We start from the raw sequence: 25,956 nt of genomic DNA, 5'->3' as shown, positions 1-25,956 counted from the left end.
GACACTTTCTTGCTAGCTGAGGAGCAGGAGGACTCATCAAGTGAGGCCAAGCTAATTCGTTAGAGACTCCAAGACTTTCTCCTTCTCTGCTCTGTTCTTCTGCAAACATGCGATGAATTTACCCCGGGAAATACTGATAACATCATTCTTCAATATCTCTTGATTTGTTTCTAATTTGAATTTATCTGAGTGACTCAAGAATCATTGGTTTTTAAACCTTTTTTTTCTTTTTTTTAACCCCTCCTGGCTGAAATTTGTGTTACAGCACAGGTAAATTGTGAGGTGTTAGGATGGATTTTTAGAACTGAGGATTACCTCATCATGCATCTTTATGTAGTAACTGAGTTCTGAAGGAACTAAAATTCGTTGTTGTGACAGAAGAACTCATTGGGTGTAAACTTATAGATCAAAACTCACATGAGAAAAGTAAAGCTCTATGTCTCTGTTGTATTGGGACTAAGGTGGAAGACAGCAAATTGAGTAAAAATTGCTATGTTAGAAAGAGGTACCATACTGGCTTTAAGGGAAAACAAAACAGAGTCTCCATTAAATGTTTAGCTATTACTTAGTATTTAGGATTTACAATAACAATAATAAAAACCTGATAATTTACAGTAATGTGGCAAAATAATAATTTTCTGTTGATGAAAACAGAATTTATATAGTTTTTTCCTTTTTTTTTTTCAAGTTTCATTGTTTGTTTTCTTTACCTGGAATTAATGAGATTCACTGGGAAGGATCTTTATTTATTTTGACAAAGGAAGAACCAATAGGGAACATATGATTTATTCACATTGTGCAAGATGACTATCCAGGACAATCTGCAGATGCCTTGTTGGGCACATAAGGCAAGGATTCCCTTTGTACCTCTCCGATTGGCAAGATAGATAGCTTTCTCTGGTAGCAGCTTGAATAAATGAATACAAAGCTGATTGATTACAAGAATCTTTTTTTTTTTTCTCAAAAATCAAGTTGAATAAAATGTCAGATGACATTAACAGTCTAGAGTGCTGTCTTGAGGTTGTCAAGGAAGTTGGAGACAACAGGTTTCCAACTGTAAACCAGAGAAAACGGTACTGTAAAATTGTAAAAGGTATCTATAAACACAGCCTTTAAAATAAGACTTAATTCCTATGAAAAAGAAGGAAACACAGGACGAATCAAACCGGGAGTGAGGGGCATTAATCCAGAATCTTGTCTTGGGCAAAAAGCAGATCAGGCAGTTCTCAGGATGATAAGATCTCTATGATACACATTTTTGAGTAACCTTCACGGGGTCCCTGTTCCCCTATATGTAGCATTTTCAGATCTGTAGCAACTATGGATCAATTTAGCATGCAGGTAACCTCTCAAAAATTTTTTGTATAGTAACTGTGTGTTCTTGAAACTCATTCTCATTTTTGACTCAAAACTTGATCTGAAACTCTTCAGAAGTTCTACATTTTAATTAATTTAATTAATTTCATTTTTACAACTGAAAGACATTTGATTTTTATTATAGGGAGTTTATAATTTTCTTTGCTTTTCTCAGAACACCTTTTATTTCTGTAATTTTTTTCCCTAAAAAACTCTGGACCAATACTCCATGCAATAAAGTTCTAAAATACATGATTGAGCATTTTAATTCCATTTCTGTGGCCCAGACCAAACTAGATAAAATTTTGTCTAGAAATGCTCTTAGTCTTTTCTCATATTTCCTTCCAATATAATTTGTAAGGGTGTCAAACCATACAAGCACTACTGTCAAAAGGACGGGACTCTGCTGCAAGCTGTTCTCTAATATGGCAAAGGACTTCTACAACTTCTACTTCTACAACCACTTCAGCAATAATGTGTAAATTATACAAAATCAGAGTTGAAGGGAAGTAGGCAATCTCATGCTTTGCTAAGCTTGAATCTTTAAGTGATGGCAGAAAGCAATAGCGCGATTCAGTGTGTTGGGGCCTTGGTTATTAAACGTCTGAATCATGTCACCTGTCATTAACCATCTAAAAGGTGTCTGGACCTTCTTGTAAGGTCACAACCCAAAATATGTACATTTCCAAAGACCAGTTCATCCTATCTATTAATAAGATCACTACCCAGAGCAGGTGGGTAGAGATGGTTACTTTTTTTCAGCAGTAAAAGTGAAATGAGTTAAAAACCTACCTTCTATTATAATTTAGGGATCAGACACAATGACAAGTGATTACTCAAAAGTTAAATCCAGATAAGAGTCAGGTCACAGTGAGAAAAAATGCTGCGGGAAGACACATCTCAGTATCTCTGTGTAAGTGCAGCGGAGAGTATGCTGTTTAGGAACTGAACCATGTCTCTCTCAGGGGAAAGCAGAGGTTTCAGACTAACTGTACCACTGATTTTTAGTAGATGAGGTCAGATGACAGGATTGCTTTAAAATGTACAAAATACTATAAATTAGTAACTAATGTATTTATTAAGCTGTATTGTTGCACAGTCTTGTTCCAATATAGTGCATTCATATCTCTGTGACTATTGCTTGTGAAGTCCAAATGCCATTTTGTCTTAATTATTAATTCCCATCCGTTTGTCCATTATTTTCCTTATCTAAGTATGAGTAGCCTGTTAAAGGGCTTTATCTGGATTTTTCATTTTAGTGTGCTGTGCTCAGTGTAAGATCAAAACATGAAAGTTGAAGGTCATTACGTATTTGCTGGTGGTTGGGAGATCTGTGAAGATGTGCATCTGATAAGTAGTCTTCTCTCTTCCAGCACATTATCCACAGTTGATTCGTTCTGCTTCTCAGAGAGAAATACAAACTTGAAGAATATTTGGGAGAAATAAGGTCAGGACCTTAATCTTCGAGGAATCCTAAAGCAAGACAGTTCCCTCCCCATAGCCACCTCCACCTGGACTTAATGCAGAGTGGTTTATAGTTACTTTATCTGAAACATATTTACACCTTCAGCCCATGGGATTCCCAGGTCTGACAGGAAAACTGTTATTTCCCAGCTGTGAGAGATTAAGGGCTCAAGAGGGTTGTACCTATTCACATGGTTTGATCTTGGTAGGAATTAAAGGGATGATGAAAACAGTCCAGGCAGTATCTGGTTCTGTAAAGGTGAAATTGTTCTTTCTATTTGCTTTGTGTACTTTTACGCAGTTTTTTTGAGTGTGTGTTTGTCTCACTTATATGCCTAAGTTTTCAAATGGGCTACTGCAAATAGCTGAAAGATTAATTAACAAAATCTAAGGAATGAAGAATACTTTTAAGAGAAAACCAGCCTGGTGCTTTAAAAAAATAGTTAAAAGAATAAGTAGCTGTGTAAAATGGAACTATGGAAACAGAGATGGAGAAAACTTGGAAGCTGGAACTCTCTGAAATGCACTAAAGCATAAAGTGACATCTCTGTGGAAATGTTTTGGGGTTTTTTTTTAGCTGAGAATTACCTTTGTATGCCTTAATTTTATGGTCTTCACATTTTCTGAAAATCAGAATTGTTTTAGGTCATCACCTATGCAGATCTGAAATACCCTATCAGTATCTTAAGGTTACAAAAAATGGTTTGCTATTGATATTTATCTTGAAAAATGCTATTTAAGAAATCCGAAGCAACTCATGGATCCTTACTTTTACAGTCTTTCACAGTCTGCCTGGAAAAGAGATATTGTTATGGGGGCCATTTGGGCTTCGATAGTAAGAGAAGCGCACGTCTGTCATTTTGGCAGGTTTGACAGTCTGTCTGTCTCCATCCCTGTGTTTGTGAATTTAGAAACTTCCTCTGCTATTGCATTCACTGGGGGCCAGAACACTCCTGGGCAAAAGTCCACAGCTATAATTAGTGATTTAATTTTAATGTAGATGAATAGACAATCCTGAAGCCAGTTATTAAAATGTCATTGGTTGACACAGAAGTTAGAATATCTGCCTAATGTCTTTTAGAAGAAGCTACAGAGACCAACCCAAATGAGAATTCTGCCTGGGGAAGAGCCGCGGCAACACAAGGCATCAGAAATCTCCCTGTCTCTGGGAAACAGCTGGACAGCCCCTGCCAGAAAATGCTCAAGTGTTTGTTGGGAATACACAGGCGATAACTCTGACCTCTCTTTTCTAGCAGAACCCTGAGATTTCTGGAAAATATTCCTTTTGAGTAGCTTTAGCCATAGGTAAAGCCCAATACAGTTAGAAAATAGCAAGAGTGAAAAACAGACTTTATAACTAGTAGCCCTGGGGATATCTAGATTCAAGAAGCATGGAGTTAGTTCTGTATATCATGTGTAACTCATTCTGACAGCACTCCCAAAGTAAATAAATTTTAATTTGTATTTTTAATTCAGACATTAATGTAAGAGTGAGGCTCAGAGAACTAAGAAATCTGGATTCAAAGGCTTAGTTAGAAAAAGAAGGGCAAAGACTTCTCTGGGTTCTTCAGTATCTGGCTGACCATAGAGAAACTAAAAGTAGCAGCAAAGATCTTACTAAAAGTGTAAGCTTACTCATAAATATTTTAGAAAACACAATAGGAGTTAAGAACTGTTGTTGAAAAACATAAGAAAAAAATCTACATATTTTTCCCCTAAATCCTGAGAGATCTGTAGTATGACTTTTCCTGGGCTCTCTGCCATCTTAACGACACAAGATCATGAGTAAAAATAATACCAATGTAAATCTAAAATCTAAAGGCTTTAGAAGACTTTGTTTTTCAATTCCACAAATTTTGACACTGCACTAAGAAGTCTGCAACTTTGATCCATCAAGCAGCATTGCAAAACCATCATGAAAATGTGTGAATCCAAGAACAAAATCTGCTCACCCATCCCTACAGCACTGATTAAAAAAGCCCTAACTATAGTATAGTCACCCGTCAAAATAAATTACTCAGGGTGAGTGGGTGAAAATAAGTTCTCTAGGCTTCCTTAAGGAGGTGGTAATTGTCTTGAATTTTGTTAAAATATATCTATGTACTGCTTTCCTCTTTGAGAATTTCATAAGATGGTTGTAAGAATTTTGCGAGAGGGCTTTTTGAGTATACTTGTGTATTTGTACTGCAGAACATGTTTCATGCTCTAAATGACATTTACAGGTGTCCAGAAATGTTAGAATAAAATAATTTCATAAAAATATGGGAATTGTTTGGACCTACTTCCACAGCAAAGTGGTGTGTGGATCTGATAGGACCATGAATTGAAAGCATGGAGATGCCACATGATTGGCTCTTGGAGATGGACACAGAGTTTAGGAGGTCCATGGAGTCTGCACTCAGGAATCCTTCCCGTCTCCAACATCCTTTGCACACAATAGCAAATCCTTCAAAGAAGATGCTTATGACCCATTCACCTGGGCTATGTTGGCTGTGAAAGTGTACCGCAAGGTTTGAGAGATCACCAGCCATGTATGGTCTTACCCTGCTGGTATATTGCCTCTATGTTGGGCCTGCCCTAAGCAACACCAAAAACATGGGCTTTCTTTCCCACTGTCTCCTGAAAGCTGCCAGAAACCTACACTTAAATTTGCATCCAAAGAATGCTGGATGTGTGGGCTTCAGACTGCAGCAGGTTTGAGCCTGACATCCCAGGGCTTGGAGGCTGTGGGCCACTGCAGATGGAGATATTGTTTTTAGATCTCACTTCATTGTTGGTTCCAAATCTGTCTTTTTGGGTTTTTGTTTTCAATATAATTTAGATGATGTTCGAATACCTTCATTATATGTGACAGGCCTGTAGTCATAAACAAATGCAGCTATCATCTTTGAATCAAATAATAAAATAGTCACATTTATTCACATTATTATTTTATTTAAAAATTAAGCTAATTTCTGCCTACCTAACACTGTATACCATTGCAATCTGTTATTTTTCTATATGTATTTGTTTGTGAACTGTTAAAATACCGAATGGAATTCTTACATCGAGACAACAACTAGACTTCGGAGTTTCTTTCCTCTTAATTTATTATCACTAGTGAGTGACCACAAAAGCATTATGTAGAGATATAGCGTTCATCATAACATTTGCAGTTATTGTTCTACTAACTGAAAAATAAGGTTTGTCTTTCCTTTTCTGGAGTTGTGACTGACTCACACAATTTTGACTGATAATTCAGCAATTTAAAGTCGTATAAACAGCACAGACAGATCAATCTAAATGAGGGTGCTGAATAAGCAGAAGCAAGGGTGTGTTTGTTGCTCGGTATTGTTTCATCCCACTCTAAAAATAAGTGTGAAAAGGAATGTGCATCTCATTCTGGGCTCAGAATCTGAGTCACACTGTAGTTGGAAGTATTCACATTAGAAGCTTTTGGTTCTGGCACACCTCTCATTTTCTGTCTGATTATTCATTCTTACTATAATTTCCTAATTTCTTAGCACCACTTTTAACTTTTCATAAGACTTACATTTTTAAAGTAGACTTTTTAATTTCTTGGATGAGCTCAGCGAAGCTTTGGGGGCCAAGGACTATCCCCACAATCACCACCCTCCTCCACAATCTGATGGTTCAGGCTGGCCGGTGCCAGGAGCTACGGGAGCATTTTCTCCTCCACAGCCAAGGACACAGACCTGGCAAAAAGCCCTTCCTTGCCCTTCCCCATGCAGAAGGGTGGAAAGTAGAGATGTCAGCTATATGCTGCATTTTGGGTTCTTTCCTCGCAGAAGGGGAGAGGGGCTGGGGGACTGACAGCAAAGGTGATCAGTGAGGCCAAGCAGAGCAAAGTGCATGTAGGTCAGACCCCACAATGTGGTGCAAGGTGGAGCCCAACATCATGGGACACACAGGTATAACTGTAATAGTGACCATCAGTAGATCTGAGTCTTGTTATCATCTCAGCATGACGATTCTTCTTCTTCTTCTTTACTACCACCCAAACGCTTTGTCTTTTTTTCTTCCGTAAGGGCTTACATTATCTCAGGAAGCAATGTAAGATCTGTTGCTCCATCATCAAACACTTCATCGATAAATCAGAAGTTTTACTACTTCCTGACAGAGGTTAACTCAAGCTAAGAAAAAAAAAAATAACTGTTTTGTCTTCCTCATTTCTTCCTTTTCCTTCTTGTTACTTTCTAACTTCCTGATCTGGTCTCTGTCGCCAGGGCTAACCTCCCCAGTAATTTTCCTCAACCTCTTTGCAGAATCCAGTAGACCTTCGTGCAGCTTAGTGCTGGCAAGGAATATTTGGTAATTGTAACTGTGCAATGGCTTCCAAGCTGTTTCAGCAGCAAAGAGATTGGGTTAGACCAACTCTCCAGTGTTCAGCTGCATTCAGAAACAGGCTGGGAGCACTGGGGCAATCGGGCACAGCAGCAAGATGGATTAAGCTGTGGTGATTTTCTTGCAATTAAATACTCGTTCTGCACTGCCTGTCTGCATGAAGGCTTTTAGTCAGGTCCAGCGCAAAGAGCTTAGCTTAACCTTTGCTGGCTTAAACTGCCCTCCTGACTTTGTGCTGGGGTGGCAGAGAAGTGTGCAAATATTTTTAAAGTACAATGAGATGGCAGCTGAGTAAGAGAGTGACTGCACTGAGTCAAACCAAGGGAAAGTGTAGCCCTGTACTCTGTCTCTATTACTGCCCCTCGGTAGATGTTAAGGCAAAAAAGTATAAGAACAGGGGAGGCATGCAGAGATATGTTCCCCATTCCACCTATCTATATTGTATGGAACTCTTGATTCAGAATTTGTATTTCACATTTAATAGGCTTTCATGGGATTTTTCTTCTATGACTTTGTATAATTGCTTTTTTACTGTATTTGTGATACTGGCAGTATCCGACAGTGAATGCCGCTATTCTCCTGTGCTGTGTGAAAAAAAAAAACACTTCTTTTGCTTGTTTTAAACCTGCTAATTTCATTGGGCATCCTCTTGTTCTCATGTAGTGAGAAGCCAAGCATCCATTCATTTATTTTCTAGGCACTTTCCCAGGGCTCTCCTGATTTTATACATATCTGCCATATCCCCTTTCAGTTGTCCCATTTCCAAGCTGAAAACTCCAAATCAATTTAAGCAGTTCCAAGCTCTAATTGCCCTTCTTTCATCCCCCATGTAATTTTTGAGAGGCAAGTACCAGAACAGCAGGCAGTATACAAAAGGGAGGGTACTATGTGGATTTTTATAGTGTTACAAAGGTGTTTTCTGTTTTGTGCTCCATTCCTTTTTTTAAAGCTCTTAACTGCTGATTTTTTTGACTGCCAATGAACATAGGATTTATTTTTTCTATTACTAAGATTTATTCTTTCTTTTTTTATTAGTTGTGGTTTTATTTGGTTTGGTTTTTCGTTCGGTTTTGTTTGCTTGTTTGTTTTTTAAATTAAACACAATTGAAATTATTTATTTGGTACGCTGAATTTCAGTACTTTATGATTAGTGTTTCAACAGTACCACCTTGAACCAGCCCTGTCCTTTACTCAACAAGATGAAAAAGAGCTGTTTTTATCAGAAATTTTCCAAACATCATCAACGAAAGTTATGGTGTTTAAACATTTAGTCTCTGCATTATGCTTAGATATGACAATTGCTGAGGCTTTATGAGAGTCTGCCATTAGCTTTGGTGATAAATTCTAAGGCATAGGTAAGGAATTTCGAGACACTGAGAAACTCTCTTTGATAGAAGATACAGTTTATATTGATTATAGTTTTTATTTAATGGGGCATTGCTTCTTCATTGAAATGGCTGGGTCTCATCCTATAACATTTTTCCTTTGGAATTGTACAGATTATTTTCATCATTTTTATGATGCACTGTTTATGTCAATATCTATGGACCAGTTTCTTATTTTTCTTTGCACTACTTATGCATATATTTGAACTAAGGAGGGATAAATAGGTACATAGATAGCAATTAATGCAAAAAACCCTTTTAAATCAGTGGTTACTGGATCATAAAGCAAATAACATGCTATCTTAGAGGACAGAAGTGGGGAATTAAACCGCGTTTTCAGTTGTAAAGTGAAAGAATTAAATACTTTGTCTCCTGATCTTAAATGCACATTTTGCTTCTCATATTTTTATATATGTGATATTCATGGCAATTTTTTGTTATGAATTTTGTCTCTGTCTCCCACTAATGCATGCAGACAATCAAAATTAAAACCTGTTTAATATCCAAAAATAGAATGAATATGTCCTTCATTTAAAACATCATATCTCCATATCTTCAGGATATTAGCATTACTGCTAATTACTACGGCACTCAATTCTGTTTGGCAATGGCAAAACTAAGAACAAAGAGAAAATGCCAAGGTACTGCACTTTTAGTTTCACAGTTTGAATCACACTGGTCCTATAACCCTGGGATTTGTGTGCTGACATTTATGAAATCAGTGGAAAACAGTGCCCTCTTCACAAGTTTTGTGAAGCTTGTAGCATCTGTGGCACTGATTAGCTTTCAGACTGGTAAAACGGCTTAGGTCAGGGAGGGATTTTTTCAATTGAGGAATCCTTTTTTTCAAAATATATAATATTTCAGACATCCAATCTCACCAGTAAAAGTAACATGCTCTTAAGGAAATACAAAAGTAGACTTCCAACTGAGCACCGCCTTCAGGACTGTTGGTTTTCAGGTATTCTCAAAATACCCTGCACTGTCAGAGCTTAGAAATTTGACTGTGACCACATCTGATTTTTACCTATTTTGGAAGTACAGTTTTGTGAGTGGATTGATGCAGATTTCCCTTCTCCACCTTAGACCCTAAATCCTGCTCCCTGCTTTAACCCTGGGAGTCAAAGAGACCTGCAGGCTTCAGGAGGGATGGTCACAAGCAGCCATACAAAGTCACAGCTCATTGCTGTACTGGCACTGGGGCTCTGTGGTAAACCTGCTGCCATCTCATAAAACCCAAAGATCATCTTCAGCAAGTCAGTTTTTCATTGTGCCATCCCTAAGCCCAGAGTGAGTACAAGGGCCATTTAACACAGCAAATTTTTCTAGTGTATTACAATTACAGAAACACCTGTTATGAATATCATTTTGCTAAAACACTGGAAAAAAATAATTGAGTATTCAGTAGTTGCAAGACTGCTCAACTACTTGCCTGTATTGAGGAGGTTTGTGTGACACAGGAATATTAGTAACACAAATAATTTTTACTGTGCCTGCAAAATGCATCTTACGATGGTTTACTGTGCAGATATAACATAATTCTTTATCTGTGTCACACTCATATGAGGTTAAATTATTTTTTGACAGTTACTAGTATTACTTGATCGCTCGGAAACCCTTGTGGGATAAAACATAAAAAATGGTCATGTGGTCTATAAAGACCTTCAGGAACTTAATATCTTTACATAGGTTCCTTTTTATTTTGAAAAGTTTTTAAGAGCTGGCCAGTATTTTTAGTTTCTCATGCTATCTGCTGCAAGTCTACTTGTAAGGCAACACGTTCACTGCCCTTCAATGCAACTTGCAAATGAAAAAAGATAACTCTGCATAAATATCATGGTTTTGTCTTTATGTCTTGTATTACTCTTAATGTTTGCTACTAGAAAGGAATTGCTATTTTTTAATGTGTTCTTTTATTTAATTATTTTAATATTCTATTTTGAACATTATTTTTAAAGACAAAGTTGAGGTATTAGTAAGAAAGCAGTTTTGAGACTAGATATGCTACAAATCCAAACATTGATTGGTAAGTCCAGACCATGGTCCACCTAGTCTAATAAGCCTCCTGACAGAGGAGGCTGTCAGAAATTTCCTGAGAGACAAACAGAGGGTAATCTGTCAACCACATTAAGTCTTCTCAAAATTCCTCCTTGTACTTTGAGATAATTTTAAGCCCTAAACCATAAGGTTTCAACTTTCTTTGAAAATACATTAGCATTAACTATTATAAATCGGGAGCTCATGAATAGCAAAAATCTGGCAAATATGAAAATGAGAAAGTGAAAGCTTTACTGAAAACTGCAAATCACTGAATCAATGAAAGAGTATTTACTTTCTAAGCAGTTGAGAGAATTTGGAGGGTGGTGAAAATGACATAATATTGTCAATAGCCAATATTTTTATGGTCCTTCTGATCCTTGAGAAACCCTTGTATTGTGGCATAGATATTACAAAACTAATTTGTCCTAACTAATGGTCTGAAATAAGAAAAAAGCTCTGGTATGTCAGGTATTTGGATGAAAGAGATGTTGACTTACTCTGTTAAATTTTCAGGAAGTGTTAATATGGTATAGCCTTGTGGGCATAATTTGATCACTAGTGCTACCACCAAGAAAATCAATTACCATTTCATGAAAGGTGAATATCTAGCTTTGCACAAAACATTTTGAACTGATCTTCATATTAGCTGATTAACCAGATCCTACCTTAAATAATCCAAATAATCTCAGACAGAAGAAGTATACGTATTTCTGAAAGTTTATGTGTCATTCCTCTTCTTTCCTTTTCAGACAACTACTACGGCACTCCAAAGCCCCCAGCAGAACCAGCTCCACTGCTGTTAAATGTGACAGATCAGATCCTCCCAGGTGCCACTCCCGGGGCTGAAGGCAAACGTAAGAGGAATAAGTCTGTGAGCAATATGGAGAAGACAGGTATTGAACCACCGGAGGAAGAAGAGGAAGAAAGACCTGTGGTCAATGGAAACGACGTGACAGTAACACCAGGTCTGTTCTTCTTACTTTACAATGCATTTCTGTTATTCAGAGTCCTCAGTTACCTCTTTCTACAGTGAGAATATGCATGTCCAGGTAAGGATGTTCTTGCAGAACTGAAAGACAGCAATCTTGGATACCAGGATTTCTCTCAAGCCTAAAACAAATTACTTAACCTCCATTTGGAGAGTCATCTCACTTACATCAAATACCATAAAGGTATCTGTCTCTGAACTAGTCACTTTGAACCCTATTTATAGGCCAAAGAGAAAACTATCTGCTTTCTGAATACAGTTCATGTGATCTGTTTGAGATTTCTAAGTTAGGAAATCAATCACAAGTGCCTGTTTCTCTCAATTGACTATAGAGGGAGTCTGGAGAACTGTAATTTGGTCAATTGAATGCAGTCCCTGTGTTTCAGGTCTCCTTTTTCTCAAGTGCTGATACTCACAAGAGAATTCACTACATTATAAAGTGAACTTTCATAAATTGTTATGAAATTTAGCAATATCGTGGAAGAATAAAGTTATCGTCATATTAATGAATTTGTGGCACTGCCAATGAAACTCAGCTGGCCATACTATCAGGAAAGACTCTTTTCAGCAATGTTCCAGATCTTGCATAAAGCTGATAAAGATTTCAGATATCTAGTCCTAAAAGGCAGCTGTTGCTTTACCTCTTGGATCACAGCACTTCAGAACAAAAGGGGCTTGAAATAGAACCATAGTATCATAGAATGACAGAATCATTTTGGTTGGAAGAGACCCTCAAGATCATCAAGTCCAAACATTAATAAAGATACTGACTGGTATCCTGCATGAAAACACTCCAGCCTTTTTCAAAGCAGGGAATCACCTTCCCCTTCATCATTTTACAGTATTTAATAATTTTTATTCTGAAATACCACTTGTTGTTCAAGTAGGAAATTACAGAATTCAGACTTTTCTATATCTCTGAGAAAAAACTCTGTGAATCTTTTTCATGAACTTAGAAATTCTGAAGCAAATTATTGAAGTCTGTAGTGACAATCATATGGTTGATAAGACAAAAAGGAACATTGCAAGTTCTTTAAATGTATAGGTTAATGTGAAACAAAAAATCTATTACCTAGTCCTCTAAACACTGTAAAAAGGATTTTCATACTGCAGGTTCTATATATACTTTTTTTTTTAATTCCTACTACATTAGAAAATACATCAAATGGAATATCTCCCCATCAGGGATGCATTTGCCACATGCTTTTCTGTAGTTGTTGCCTAACATTAAATGTAAGGGCAAACCCCTGTGCAGAATCCATTCCGATGTGCAGGAGGGAAGGAGGAGTGAGGGTGGATTTCATTCTCCCATCTCAGCTCGTCGAAGGTCTGCAGCATCACTCCCTGGCCATTGCCATCACAGGCTGTATGAGCCTTGCTCATCCCTTCCACACAACATTGCATCTGTCGGCAATGCCCTGGTGCTTTAAACCTTTCCTACACAGCTAAGCAGAAAAGGCTGGAGCCCAGAAATCCTTACATAAAGCATCAGCACTGGCTCTGTTGCCAGGATACATCCACAGCGAAAGAGGCAAATGCAGGATTTGCTCTTTGATATGTATTGTAGAAATCATTAGAAAGATCACTCTTTGCAGTTATTTGAAATGTGCCACATAACAGACCATTGCTGAGAAGCAATTTCCAGGGCAATATGTTTCAGCTCAAACCGGATCAAATGGCAATGTTTACCTGCTTTTCTCCTTGCACTGTACACCTATAATTCATTTCTCCCAGGCAAATTCTATGTGAACGATGACTAGGCAGCACCCAAGAAACAGTCACTGGCATGTGCTGTGTTAAAAAATGAAATAGATGAGCATCGGTGTAAGAGAGCCCCCCCCTCTTCCCCCTCCTTGTCCCCACAAAGTAATTCCTGTAGGTGTGGCCTGCAGAACAAGCAGCGCCTGTGTTGGCTCTCATGGTTTCATAAGCAGGGTTTTGTTGTTCACTTACACTGATTGAGGACTTTGGGGATTGTAGCAAAGCAGCTCTGTACATACATGCTGTGTTGCCTTTGTTGGGCAGTGTAGCTCCCACGGACCCTGTTTCTGCAGTCATTTTCTCTGTGAGCTGACAGAGTCTTAACTGCCTCTAAAATGTGTGTTCCTTTGTAATTTGTGTCTTTGAGCAATCAGGAAAACCATAGCATGTTAATTCTTTTCTTTTTACTTTTTTTCTTTCTTTTTGTTTTACTCCTGGTGGAGGAAGCAATCTAGTTTTTATAAAGAACCAACCAAGGCGGGATTTTTGTTATTTCCAGTTCTTTTAGAAAGTGTATTCTATGTAAAATGCTTCACTTTTAATGGGAGTCTTTTATTAAATATGGGACTCTTAGGACATCTGAAACGTTGATTCATTTTTTTATAGATGCTCAGCAACATAATGACTTATTAATTACCAAAGGTATCAGAGTGCTTGCAAGGCAAAGGACTGCTGTAACACCTAGGACTACTAGATTGAAGTAGTAACAGATCTAAGGTGAATCTGAATAAAATAAACCTGTCTTTATCAAGCCAGTTAGTGACATTTATAGTTGCAGAGATCTTTGTGCTTTGGTCTCATTTTTCAGACCACTTTTTAGCATCGAGAAAATCTGTGCATCTGTGGAGCTTTATTAGTAGGAATCAATTTTTCATTGATTCACTTCCACATGCCTTGCTTCGTCGGCCATCAAATTTCTCTCAGACAGTTGTGTTTGGACAGCCTGGAGATCTTCATCTGCACTCCATAATTGTCTTCTTGTTAATTTGTACTGCCTAATATTTTTATTTTTTCTGATTTCAGTTGCCTGTTCTCATCCCAAAACCCAACAAGAAGCCTTCTCACTTCTTTAGGATGAGGCTTTTGGCCATTTTAGGATGGACCACACTCAGTCCTTCATCCTGGATCAAGTTCTCTCAGGACACGATATTAGTTGAGTGATAGGATGTATCTTATTCAATTTCAGTATTATATGCCTGAATTTCCCGCTTTTTGTTTGAGCTACTTGTCTCTGCTCTATATAAAGTAAGGAGAAAGAGGCAATTCCGAAGAGTAAGCGAGCATATCTGTTTTATATACCAGTTTTAGGGTATCACCTCTGCAATATAGAATGCTTAATTCAGCCTACAGATGCACAAGAGCCTAGATTGCTAAATTTGAATGAAGAATCCTACTATTTCCCAAGCAACATATGAGAGAGGCAATTTCTAGATTAGCTGTTAAGATGACCAAGCCTAGAGTCAGCACTGGGTTTCCCACACCCAGTGCAATTGCCCACATCACTGGACTTCTGGCTGCTCTGGTTTGAGTCTCTGCCATTCACTGAGATATCTTGTATCTAAGAAGCCTTTCCTGCTGGACATTGCATTGAATGGAACTATTTCGATAAATCCCAAGGTCTAATGAAGGAGGTAGAAAGACTCTTGGTTAAATTGCAACCTGCTTGTCAGACACTCAGTTTTCACTGCAGTTGCAGTTTGTGTCGGCAGAGAATTAAGTCAGTCTCCTTTGCAACCAAAATCATGATTTGACACTGTGTTGGTCATGTCACATTTGCTTCACACTTCTCACTGATTAAGTATTTATCATCCAGACTCCAGAAGAACCAAAGAATGCTTATGTATGTGCATTAATCTGACTTTACTTGAGTAATGATAAGTTGCACCCAGAGAATGAAATTTCTGGCAGGCTCAAATTAATTGGAGGATAAGATATGACATAGAGTTTCAAAATGATCGTTCCATGCCTTAGGTTGATAATGAAGCAAAAGGCTAGAGTCCCAATGCCGTCAATCACCACGCAAGGTGCAGTAGTCCCAGGCAACAAGTTGAGCTTATTCTTTTATTTTTACACAGCAAAGACAGCCAGAAGCATGAAAATAACACACAGGGCATCCAAGAGCCATGAGATTTTACAAAATACAAAAGTTGGTATCCATTGATGTTTCTGTTGTAGCTGTGTTCTCCAAACTCAATTTATCACAGCTAAGTCACAACCTATGACCTACAGAATACTCCATGCTCAACCGGTCTCCATGTCTCCTGTTTTTCTTCCCCTACATCAGCTCCTAGTTCTTATTGTTAGTAGTCAGGGGAACCATGTCTCTATGCAAAGCACCAAAACCCAAGTACGGCTACAGCGCTGTGGAAAGGGAGAAGCTCCAGGGCTGCAGCATGATATTTTCACAAGAAAATAGATGCACATAGCTTGGCAAACATGAGCTAAATTACTCTTGTATCCAACAGTTATTTAAAATGGATGGACTGTTTCCTGTGGAGAATTTAACAAATTAGTCATTTAGATACAATAAGGGTATGAAGAGCTGCAATATTTTTCTTCAGAGCTGCTTAAACCACTCCATAAATTAATATTTAATAATATTTCCTTTAATTTGTTCTCTGATTATACTGTTTAGGTCATCTGAGTTTTGGAAGAAAAGAATAAATTTTTAAACTTTACTGCATAACTAATCTGCAGCATTAAAATTAAGGAATAAAGTGACAAGGTCCTATTACATGTTTAGATGGCAAATTTCAAGAGTTATGCTGTAAATAATAGAAACATTTTAAAGTGCAAACAACAGCATTGATGAAGGCTCAAATTCTGACATTATCTGTCATGGTTTAACCCCAGCCAGCAGCTAGGATGACACAGCCAATGTCTCATTCCCTTGCCAAGTGGGATGAGGAAGAGAATCAGAAAGGAATCTAAACCTCGTGGGTTGAGACAAGAACAGTTTAATAGGACAGCAAAATAAGAGAATAATAATTATAATAATAATAACGATGATGATAGAATATACAAAACAGTGATGCACAATGCAATTGCTCACCACTCACACGGATAGCCTGTTTGATCTGGAGTGCTAGTATTTGCCCCCTTGGACAACTCTGGTTTATACACTGAGCACAACATCATAAGTTAAGGTATACACCTTTGGCCAGCTTGGGCCAGCTCTCCTGGCTTTGCTTCCTCAGAGTTTCTTGTGCATCTGTCAGAGCACGGGAAGCCGAAAAGTTCTTGACTACCCTGCAACTACCAAAACATTGGTGTATTGTTCTTCTCATACTAAATCAAAAACACAGCTATTAGAAAGAAAATTAACTCTATTCCAACTGAAAACAGGATGCTATCGTGACATAACTACTGTTTTGCTTTTTGTTTTGTTTTTTTTAATGGTTGCCATATTGGCTAAGAACTGTATAGAGAGTACGTCATATCAACCAGTATGCTGGTATTTGGAGTTGGAGTACTACAGAGATTAACTTACCATATTTAATGATAAGTAGGTATTTTTAAGATACACATTATCTTGTTCTCAAAGTTCTTTGTAGTCCACATGTGCAATAACTTGATGATGATTTACTGATGTCTATTCTGTCACTTCCCAGGACACTCACTCTTGAGATACTGTGCTAAACTGCTTTTGAAAACTCGACCATGTAATTTGTTTTGTAGTGAGATGGCAGCTCTAGTAGGTTATTTCACTTGCCATAAAGTCAATAGATCAGGGTTTTTTAGTGACTAAAATACTTCTGGACACATATTATGGTACAGTTTTAGGATCTCTTTTATATCATATTGTCTGAAGATAAATATTTGTGCTCAAAGTGTATTTCCATGGTATTTCAAACTCTATACATTTAAGACACTGCTATTTTCTAACCAGAACTCCTTTTTTATATATGAACATATATTAGCAATAAGGTGAATCTGCCTTGCCTGGAGTATGTGAATGACAGATACATATAACAAAAAATAAGATTATACCTTACATCTATATTCCAGATAAGTGTGACTAGGCTGTTCTTAATGTTATTAAATTGTGTTAGGCAATTCTACCTCAATTACTTGGGCTTTAGTCATCATGATGCCTTCTCCATTATCAAAGTAAGCTATTAAAAGATAATGATCCAGGAATTAATAATTCATGAGATTGGCTTTAAAATAATTATATTTTAAAGTTGTTAAATAAACATTAGGTTTCTTTTTTTTTCCCCACTATATTTTGATAACAATCTCTATCTCTTCAAGCTCAGAATATTTTTTTCTAATCCTCAAGGCTTAATTTTCACATTTTTTCTTCCATCATGATGGTTCAGATTTGTTAATATAGTTACTGAAAATCAAGAATCTGACATCAACAGACCTGTTGAAAATAAGGTCTTGAGAAAGAAAACATATTACAAATATCATGGTGGAATCCCAAGACACAGAAATGTTACCACATCTGTGCTCTCTCAGCCCAATTGACTGATCATTAGCCATTGTGTGTGATGCACCTGTGCTCCAAATGTATTTGTTCTGCTGCAGTCATATGTACTGTGTGGCCTTATGTCTTGTCTTCAGTGTACAGTGTCCTTCCTATAGCAGAAATGTGGTCAAGACTGAATGTATCCCCAGGTATACAGCTCATAGAGCTGTCAATGATGCTTGAGACAAATGAGAACTTACTTTTCTTTGCAGAGATAAGAGCAAAAAACCCAAAGAATTTATAGCAATTACATTGTCCTATTCTCAGGTGAAGTGGAGACCATATATACTCTCTGCTTTGCAGACAGCTTTTACATATTTTAAAATGCTTCCCCTCTCTATCAGTCTTTTCTCCTCAAAACTGAAATAATCTGGTTTGCAATTTTTGCATACTTCAAACCTTTTCTTTTTGGTTTTGTTTGGGGCTTTTGTGGTGTTTTTGTAGTTTTTGTTTGTTTGGGTTTTGTTTGTTTGTATTGGGGTTTTGTTTTGTTTCTTTGGGGTTTTTTGTTGGCGGAGGTTTTGTTTGTTTGTTCATTTGTTTTCCCTTTTCTATCTTGTAGACTATTTCCCATCTTCCTTGATATGAAATTCTTGAAACTGGGCACAGTATCCTGATTAAACATTACTACAGCTGGAGGTGGAAAGACTTGTATTGCATATGCCTGCTCCTCCTCCCTATTATGATCCTTATTTTTCTTTTGCAATAGTGTTATTATTGACTGAGGCTAATGGTTATTGTGGCAGAATGCAAACCCCCCTCTCAACCCCCCCCCCCCCCCTCCTTCAGTATGGAGGGAGTAGGCACATCTCCCTCTCTCTGCTACTTGAGGCTGACAGCTTCTTTTGTTTGGCCCAGAGCACCCTGGCCAGGGCCATTAGGAGAAGGGAGTGCCGAGGCGCCAGTGAGCCGCTGGGCACCTGTGACCAGTGTGGGGGATGTTTGGAGGCTTCAGGGGCACCCCACACACGGTGTGGGGGTGCAGAGAAGCTTCTAGAATGCCTACAGTCAGGTCTGATCAGCCAGTATAAAAACGGGACTCTCGTCGAGACTGGGCCCATTGTCGCCGGTCTCTCGGAGCACGAGGAAGATACTGCCGCCGAGACCCCACCTCCCCGGGATGGAGACCCCGCTTGCCTTGCCGCCACGGGTGTGAGTAAAACCCCTCGCAGGATTGCGAGTATATTTATCCTTTCCGTGCACATATGCACGTGTAACTTCCCGTGCTTAATACAAGCACGTATAAAATTATTTCCTCGCACAATCGCGAGTGTAACTTTATTCCGTGCACATTTGCACGCGTACTTTAAATTATTTCCTCGCACAATCGCGAGTGTAACTTTATTTCCTCGCACAATTGCGAGTGTATTATAAATCTTTCCTCGCACAATCGCGAGTGTATTTTCCTCCCGTGCTTCCACATAAGCACGTGTAGTATTCCGTGCACATTCGCACGTGTAAGTAAATTAACCCTCGCGGAATCGTGAGCGTACACTTTACCTTTATCTCTGTAAGAATAATCCCGCACCGTTTTCAGGCAAGTGTGTACTCCTCTGAGACCTGGGGGTGGTTCCGGCATTGTTTTGGGTGAAGCCACGTGCATGCACTCTGTGGACCGCCAGTTGTACCAGTTGCTGCCCCTTAATAATTTTCCTCAACTGATATCCGAACCTATATTTAAGTCACTTTTGGAGCGCTAAAACCCTGTTTCTCACCGGTTTAATACAAGTTGTTTTGGACCCTGTTGTCTCTTAAATTAGCCTCGGGGTGTCTCCGTGACAGTTATACATCCCTCACACATCTCCATACCTTCCTTGTATTTTCAGTAGGAATTCTGCCTAGAAATTTGCTCCCTGTCTTGTACTTTTACAGCTGAATGTGGCACTTTGCACAAGACAGGTGCTACATATTTTGGAAAGCCGGGGCGGGGAGCGTATTTAGGAGTAGTAGATAAGGAGGAGGTGACTTGAGCTCCCCTGAAGTCATACTGCACTGCTGTGGAATGCAACGAAGCAAAACTTGAATTTGTGTGTCTTTCTATTTTATTTCTTCCCACAGGCAGATTCACATTTCCAAACATCATAATATGATTGCAATATCACACAGTTGAAGTATGAGTTAAGATTTAGCAGCATGAGCTGCATAGGGCTGTAGAGCTATAGACCATCACCCTGTTCAAGACTGGACCTATTTTTTGTCACATTATTCTAAAAGGCTGTATGTGTCAGTATCAAAAGTCTTTTTGTAAGATCATGAAAGCTGTATCTACTATTTCTCCCCAAGGAACAGCACCTGTTGCTCTGTCATTAAAGGAAATAAGATTAGTTTGGCACAGTTTCTTCCTGAAAAACGTTGAGAATTATTTATCACCTTCGAAGAGCTTACATGTAAGTGGTTTGATTTCTGGTACCAATGCCCATCTAGGAATTAAAAATAGAAAGAAGTGAAATTATAGTTTTTTGGATTCTTCTTTTTTTTTTTTTTAACAAAAGAAGACATAATAGTCTAATTGAGCAAATGATTTTAAAGGGAACTTCAGTGCTCACAAATTAAGAACACAAAACTATCTGAAAAACTAAATCTTAGATACTTTACTGAAGCCAGGACTGTGTCAACCTTTTCTAAGTTTCTTTTTTCCATCAAGTCTCACAGGTGTAGCCATTACTAGCAATGAGTTGGCTTCATTGGTTCCCTCTGTAGCCCAGGTTTCATTTAATCGAGCTCTGGTAATTGAGAATAGTTGCTTCATCTTAGCTGTACCTGACCTGTTCTCTGCCCACTCTAAGTTCTTTAGCCCTGTTGCTGACACTTATTATGTTAGTCATTTAAACACAGGTAATTGTTTTGCTGTAGTGACAGAGGCAAAAAAACCCACTAACTGCCTTGGTATTTTTATGTGTCAGATATTATTAGCTTTCCTTCCCACAGAGTGGAATGAGTCCGATTTTGGTCTTCTTATTGATGCACTTACAGAAGTTTTTCTTGTCACCTCTAATGTCCCTGCCTACACCCCATTTTCTAGACTGACTGTTCTGCTTTGCTGTTACATGCCCGTATTGTTTTTCTATGTTCATCCTTACCAACTCAATCTGGTTTTCACCTTTTGTACAATTCTATATCAAGCAGTAAACTGTCAAAAATTCATGGCTTAATCAAAATGATCTCTGATTATACTTACTTTTTTTCTTTTTCATTAGAGCAATTTGTGCTTGCACTCTTAATATTGTTCATTTAATCTTTACTGGTTCTTCTGAACCCCTTTTCCCTCACTGTTGCTTGCCAGAACAACAAATTAGTTAATTTTGTGAGTTTCTTAAAATCTGGGGGTTTTTAACACCACTGTTCTTAATTTTTTGGTGTTCTTCATTCTTGCTGTCCTAAGCATCACAAATTAGATCATTTAACCCTAGTTGTCTTCTTCATCCAACATGTGTCATAAAAATACCTGCATAGCTCTGTACTTTGGATGCACTGTTAGTTCATTTAAGAAATTGTCATCTTTTTGAACTTTATTGTAGGTTACATTGTTGACTTCTTTTAAAAACATATTTTCTCCTTTTTTTTCAATTAGTCACAGACTTAAATACAGTCCATATAGGGTTACTCTGAGCAAGTGTATATACGTCTTCGATGATACAAAACCATAGATACTTCATTTTTTATGTATCTTTCTGAAAAATATATAGTAGTCTCAATATAGTCTTTATTATGGCAAATGCCTATCCTTTTGATCAAATACAGGTGTACAAGTTCAGAGTTTGTTTGCAGTTCTCTGATATTCATTGTCTGTGTGCCTATGAATTATATCTGTTGGTGAGCTTATGCCATTAGCCTTCACGTAAGCTAATGTAAAGCCATGCTCACTAGGTCTGAGATTCATCTCCTCTCATTTTAACTATCTAGAAACTGAGCAGCTAGCCTAAGCAGGACTGAATTTGGTTTACCTGCCTTAACATGTAGGGTCATTTCGGCCATCTGACTAGTTGTAATCAGTAGAGATTCAGTCAATATATTAAAATTGTGAAATTATTTTAGTTGCAGTTCATTTGGCCAAAAGTAGGGGTCTGACTAATTTTTCAATGAGATCAGGCTTCATCAGAGTGCAACAGAAAAAGAGGATCCAAGGATGAGAGCTTCTGTTGTCCACTGAGGCAACAGATTCCTGTCACATATTTTCAAGAAATAATTCCCACATAGACCATATGATAAAACGCAGCTTACAAAAGCATACCTAATAGACTAGTCAACCACATTTATTCACATCAAGGATGAAGAACTCTCTTTAATTGGACAAGTTCACTGAAGCATCCTCTGTTTGAGCTAGTAGTAGTCAAGAAATACTGTGTTTTCTCCACTGTCTATAGTTGTGTGCATGGAAGCCATGCTATGCGATACTCATTCACGTAGATGAACATGTAGACTCTGATGCGTTAAGTGTTCAGCAATGTGGACAAGGCACATTTAGACTCCTAATTTTGCTCACCTGGTCCTTAGTTAGCTGGGTCTTTTTGAGGTATCTTTGTGGTTTGGTCTTATGTGTGTGTTCAGCAGATGTTTTAACAAATGTCGCTAAATTCTACCACACTTAGCTAAAAGTGTCTGGACTGGACTGTGGGAACTGATAGTGGTAGAGATACTCTTGGATATCACATATTTTAATTCTGACTTTATAGCAAGTAAAATTAATAAAAAGTGAAAGATCAAGTACTGACGAAGAAATAGGAAAAGACGACTCCTTTCTGAATATATTATTGGTGACAGTGAAACACAATCACATGGAGTATAGGAAGCATTTGGTTTCCACAGATTATATTGATAATGAAATCACAACCACTTTCTATACAGTTAATATATTGTTACAAGTTATGGATGTCATATTGATTTCTTTGATGTATGGATATATGTAAAGTAATTACTGTATATCCTCCTTTTTTTTTTTTTTTTTTAATTGAAAAGGACCTGTTGTCTGTAGTAAAACAGCTGGGTACATGTTTTATGGGTGTATAGTTTGAAAAGTTAAGACACAAGACAGTAGTGTTGCTGGATATGAGGCTGCCTTTGCTCAGTGCTAATTGCTGTTCTGGAAGGACTCCTGGGACAGAACAAGCCAGAACTCTTTGGCTTGTTTCTTAGCTCTTTATTAGTTTTTTGTTTCAGTTTGGGTTTATTGCTTTATTTTCTTTTATTGTGTTCTAGACAAAATGCATCATCAGAGGTACCCTTGTGTAAACCAAACAGAATTTTTCTCTTTATTTCAAGACTTGCAGTTCATAGAGTATTGCTTGGAGACTTGCGCCCAGTAAATTCTCCACCATTAACCTGGATATCCATAACCTGTAATTTCTCTTCTCTTGCAGAATCAAGTGAACATGAAGAGAAGAGCACAGGTGTCTCAGGTGAGGTATCTTCCACCCAGCCTTGTCCTGCGCCAGGATATACTCAGCCTGAAGATGCAAAGGAGGATATGGATGTAACAAAGCAGACTAAACCTGAAGAGAATGATGACTTGGGCCCACTGCCTGATAACTGGGAAATGGCTTATACAGAAAAAGGGGAAGTCTACTTTATTGAGTGAGTCTTATTTCTTCTCTTTTTATAGCTATATTGTATTTAACTGGGTGGGGAAATGGTTTGTGTGCTGGAGTGAAGCATTAAAACAACAGGAATGTTCTGGCTGTCAAGGTTCCTGAGAGCTCATGGCAGTACCTACATTACTGACTTACACTGAAGCATGCTGGGTTTTAAGAGAAGTAACTGGACTGCTTAGCACTTTGATGAAAGCAATTAAAGCTGTTGTTTCTTCTGTTGAAAGCAAGGCTTTTCTGCTGTTCTGATGTTTGTGAGAAAGTAGCAGAATTACTGGTGTCTTCCTTTTTTTGGACAGAGGTAGAGAATGTTGAGCTTTTTGCCAATATAAGGAAAGATAGGCTAAAAACTAACTAGTGAACAGTAAAGGGAGGCCATGCTATATTTAGAAATAATAAGAGATGAATGGACAATAAGGAGAATTAATTATGTGTAGAAAATTTTTCCTGTTGGTAGGCTATACATACCTATTGCTGCTGTTGCTAATTAGCCAACTCATTGAACAAATGGATATGAAAGTTCTTTCTTCTCTAAGTGGTGTCATTAATACACGTTAGCAGAATAAGAACACAAATGAGTGGGTTCATATAAGGTCATGTTCCACCAAAAAAAAAAAAAAAAAAAAAAAAAGAAGATAAAGGAGAAATGAACATCTTCATCAGCAGAACACCACTACAGAGGTAGCAGTAGCATTAATGTTTGCTTTAAGGAACTGCCTCAAACAATTTGGAGTGTTAGTCATTATTCTGCTTATTAGCAGGTAAAAATAATATTTGGTTGGGGCACTTGTGCATTAACTTCCTTATTTCATGTAAAATTTTATGACTATCACATGAAGTGTAAACAAATTATAAGAATAAAGTTTGTGCATGTGATTTTTCATGAACACTGGCATTACCAACTATAGCTTCTGGCATATACAAGGCTGAAAAGAGCAGTAACTATTAAAACATAAGTGTCTTTGCTGAAAAGGGCAAAAATATGCTTGTTCTAGAAAAAGAGTAATTATAGTAACTTTGCCCAAGCAAGCGGAGAAGAACTAGGATGACCTCAGGGCTAGCTCAAACACTCGTTTCCTTCTTACCTCACTCCCAAATTTAATTTTTCTGTGCAAATTGAATGCTTTGACAGAAAGCAGACTGAATTATGTGGTTCTTTTATTTTGCTTGTAACAGAAACCTGTGATATGTTTGGGGAGTGACAAACGAGATGGTGGGTAGGTCACTTACACACCAAACTGACAGTGGTAAACACTGCAGCCGGCATTTTAATAGGAAATAAATGTATATTTTGTAACAAATACAGTGAGTGCAAATATCCCTGCTGCTCTACAGAGCAGCCATTCCACTCCACAAATTCCTTTGATGTTACAGCTTACTTCCTCTCCTGGAAATGCTCTGGTTTGCACTGCAGTTCTGACAATGGTCATCATTCACTTCCACTAAATGAGTGTTATGTAAAGCAGAGAAATCAATCAGAGGTGCAGAATGGATAGAAAGGCTGTTATAAGGGCTCCTTGCCTTTGAGATTATATTATTAAATAATGTAGTTTCAAAAAAGTGCAATTACACATCTGTAGAAATACCAGTTATTTAGTAGAATCTTAGCATAGGAACATCTCTTTTATCATTTGAGTTTTCACATTGCACAGTCTTCACAGGGTTAAGTAGGAATGTAATGCTGTGGGGATGCTGTTAAATTGCCTCTTTGTTTACAAGTCACTTTGGTTAATGGCATGAAGAGACTCCATTTGCTGTCGCAAAAAACAGAAAGATAAAAAGATAACAAAAACCTATTTGTCTAACAGCATCTCCCCGAACAGTAGTAAAGAGTGTACTAGATTATTAAATAATAGATGAAAACCAAACATTTTTAAAGTGTACATCACAATGGGTGAAGAGAAGAGTCATATTAGGCAGTATCTTTTATTGCTTTATTCAAGGCTCCTGTGCCTTTAAACCCTTAGGACTTTAAGCAATGAGTGATCTCAAGTTCCAGGTTGTCACAGGTATATCCAAAGGTCTTAGATTTCATGGCAGCGTTTTCATTCATTCACCTCAAACTAACCTTTAAAATTTGTATGTGAGCTCATTTGTCAAAACTGCCATCAGCAGTAACGTGGCAGATTTACAGTGAGAGAGTGACTTTGCAAGAAGAAAGATAATTAATTGTCTGTAGACAGTATTAATTATTTGTTAATCATTAATGGCCCAGTTAGCATTTTGTAAATCACACCAAAAGGAATTTCCTGTGCCTTAAGGTCTGAAAAGAAAAACAACAGTGTGAGAGATTCACTGGATGATTCAGAGGACAGTTGTGTTTTAGACCATGGCTTGATCTGTTTCTTCCTTTCTTCCCCTTTTTTGACATAGGTGCATGACCTAAGTGTTTACCTATATTAGCATTCACAGACAGAACAGGAAGAGATCCCTTCTTACTGCATAAAACTTACCACTGTTTTTCAGGAAGAGCTACTTAAGTACATTTATTGGAATGTTTCCAGCCTCCCTTACATACAAATCCAAATTTTAAAATACAGGCACACACCACACAAATAG

At 37.8% G+C, this 25,956-nt stretch overlaps 1 protein-coding gene across 23 annotated transcripts in view; it reads left to right on the top strand.

The window, feature by feature from the left end:
* The window catches only part of MAGI2 (membrane associated guanylate kinase, WW and PDZ domain containing 2), a 745,411-nt gene that overhangs the window by 482,769 nt on the left and 236,686 nt on the right, over positions 1-25,956 (top strand). For 22 of the 23 annotated variants that reach the window (XM_071803473.1, XM_071803465.1, XM_071803462.1 and 19 more), the window contains 2 exons: positions 11,339-11,554; positions 23,170-23,383. In XM_071803473.1, the coding sequence (XP_071659574.1) occupies positions 11,339-11,554; positions 23,170-23,383 (430 nt within the window). Of the gene's footprint in view, positions 1-11,338; positions 11,555-18,859; positions 18,965-23,169; positions 23,384-25,956 lie in introns of those variants that run through there. The other variant, XM_071803477.1, reaches the window with a different exon arrangement.

This window comes from Patagioenas fasciata, chromosome 1 (assembly GCF_037038585.1).
Source record: "Patagioenas fasciata isolate bPatFas1 chromosome 1, bPatFas1.hap1, whole genome shotgun sequence".
Taxonomy (NCBI): Eukaryota; Metazoa; Chordata; class Aves; order Columbiformes; family Columbidae; genus Patagioenas; species Patagioenas fasciata.
Note: the sequence above shows the minus strand (reverse complement) of the source record. Positions and strands in the feature narration are given on the sequence as shown.